The following is a 911-nucleotide window of genomic DNA, read 5'->3' on the forward strand; positions in this document are numbered from 1 at the left end:
TGCTAGTAAACGCCACTCCATAGAAGCGGCGATCAGTTACCATAGCGACCGCGTCACGGCGGGTGGAGTGTCGCTTCTGAGTAGTGCCGCGGCCACAACTGCTCGACTAGAAACGCTTACACGTCGGAGCAGTAACTTCCGGCGGAAGAAGAAGCCGGTTCCGAGTTCTGGCCGACCGTAGGCAAGGAGTGGGCCCCAGCGTCTGTGTGAACTTAGGTAGGTCTGATCTTCTATAAAGCGCCGAGAGGGTGCCCGCCAATGGCTGGATGGGTAAAGCCGACGGTGAATGGAGATGATTCCCAAGTCCGGAGCTTGAGGAGGCCCCGGCTGCCTCGTTAAGTGTATATAGCTGTGGGAAGAGGTTGCCTGATTTCTGGGGCTCCTGGTAGGGTCTCTTCTCGAGGGTGGGAAGACTGGGGCATCCTCGCGTAGAGAGTTTTACTCTCTCTTCGCGAGGTCTCAGCGTCTCTCCATTAACAGGGGTCTCTCGTTCTCTGCCGGCCGCTGCTGACGTAATTTCGCATATCATGCTCTCCAGGCAATCTGGAGGAAAAGCAAAGGAGAAACATTCAGAAGGAATGCCCCCAAATTCATTTTAATGTTCATTTTGTAAATATTCATTAAGCTCCTTCAGCATGTTTAGTGAGTGCTTACTTGTGTGCCAGCTTTACCGTAAGACTAGCGGAAATACCTTAAAGGTTGATACACCATCTGGTTCATTATCAAATTCTTTTTTTAATGCTGTTGTATATTCATTCATTAATATATAAATCGTGAAATACCTAAAACGTTTTCCATACTTGTCGGTACATTTATACATGGAATTATTGGGGCGTTTTACATGAAAATATATGATTCCTCGGGTTTGCATTATAATCATGATTTACTCAACTGAATATTAAAGAACTTAC

General features: G+C 47.1%; 3 protein-coding genes across 5 annotated transcripts in view; 1 reads left to right on the forward strand and 2 right to left on the reverse strand.

Annotated features, from left to right (window-relative positions):
- DCDC1 (doublecortin domain containing 1) overlaps positions 1–125 on the reverse strand; it is a 105553-nt gene extending 105428 nt beyond the window's left edge. Inside the window, 1 exon segment of the mRNA XM_078340784.1 lies at positions 1–125. Within this exon segment, the coding sequence (XP_078196910.1) occupies positions 1–21 (21 nt within the window). The 5' untranslated portion in view covers positions 22–125.
- Positions 107–911, reverse strand: part of LOC128929037 (uncharacterized) — a 944-nt gene continuing 139 nt past the window's right edge. The window contains exon 2 of the mRNA XM_078340802.1: positions 107–543. Within this exon, the coding sequence (XP_078196928.1) occupies positions 107–529 (423 nt within the window). The 5' untranslated portion in view covers positions 530–543. The remainder of the gene's footprint in view (positions 544–911) is intronic.
- The window catches only part of DNAJC24 (DnaJ heat shock protein family (Hsp40) member C24), a 57561-nt gene continuing 56812 nt past the window's right edge, over positions 163–911 (forward strand). For all 3 annotated transcript variants that reach the window (XM_078340800.1, XM_078340801.1, XM_017977978.4), the window contains exon 1: positions 163–216. The gene's annotated coding sequence lies outside the window, so the exon portion shown is untranslated. The remainder of the gene's footprint in view (positions 217–911) is intronic.

This window comes from Callithrix jacchus, chromosome 10, assembly GCF_049354715.1.
Source record: "Callithrix jacchus isolate 240 chromosome 10, calJac240_pri, whole genome shotgun sequence".
NCBI lineage: Eukaryota > Metazoa > Chordata > Mammalia > Primates > Cebidae > Callithrix > Callithrix jacchus.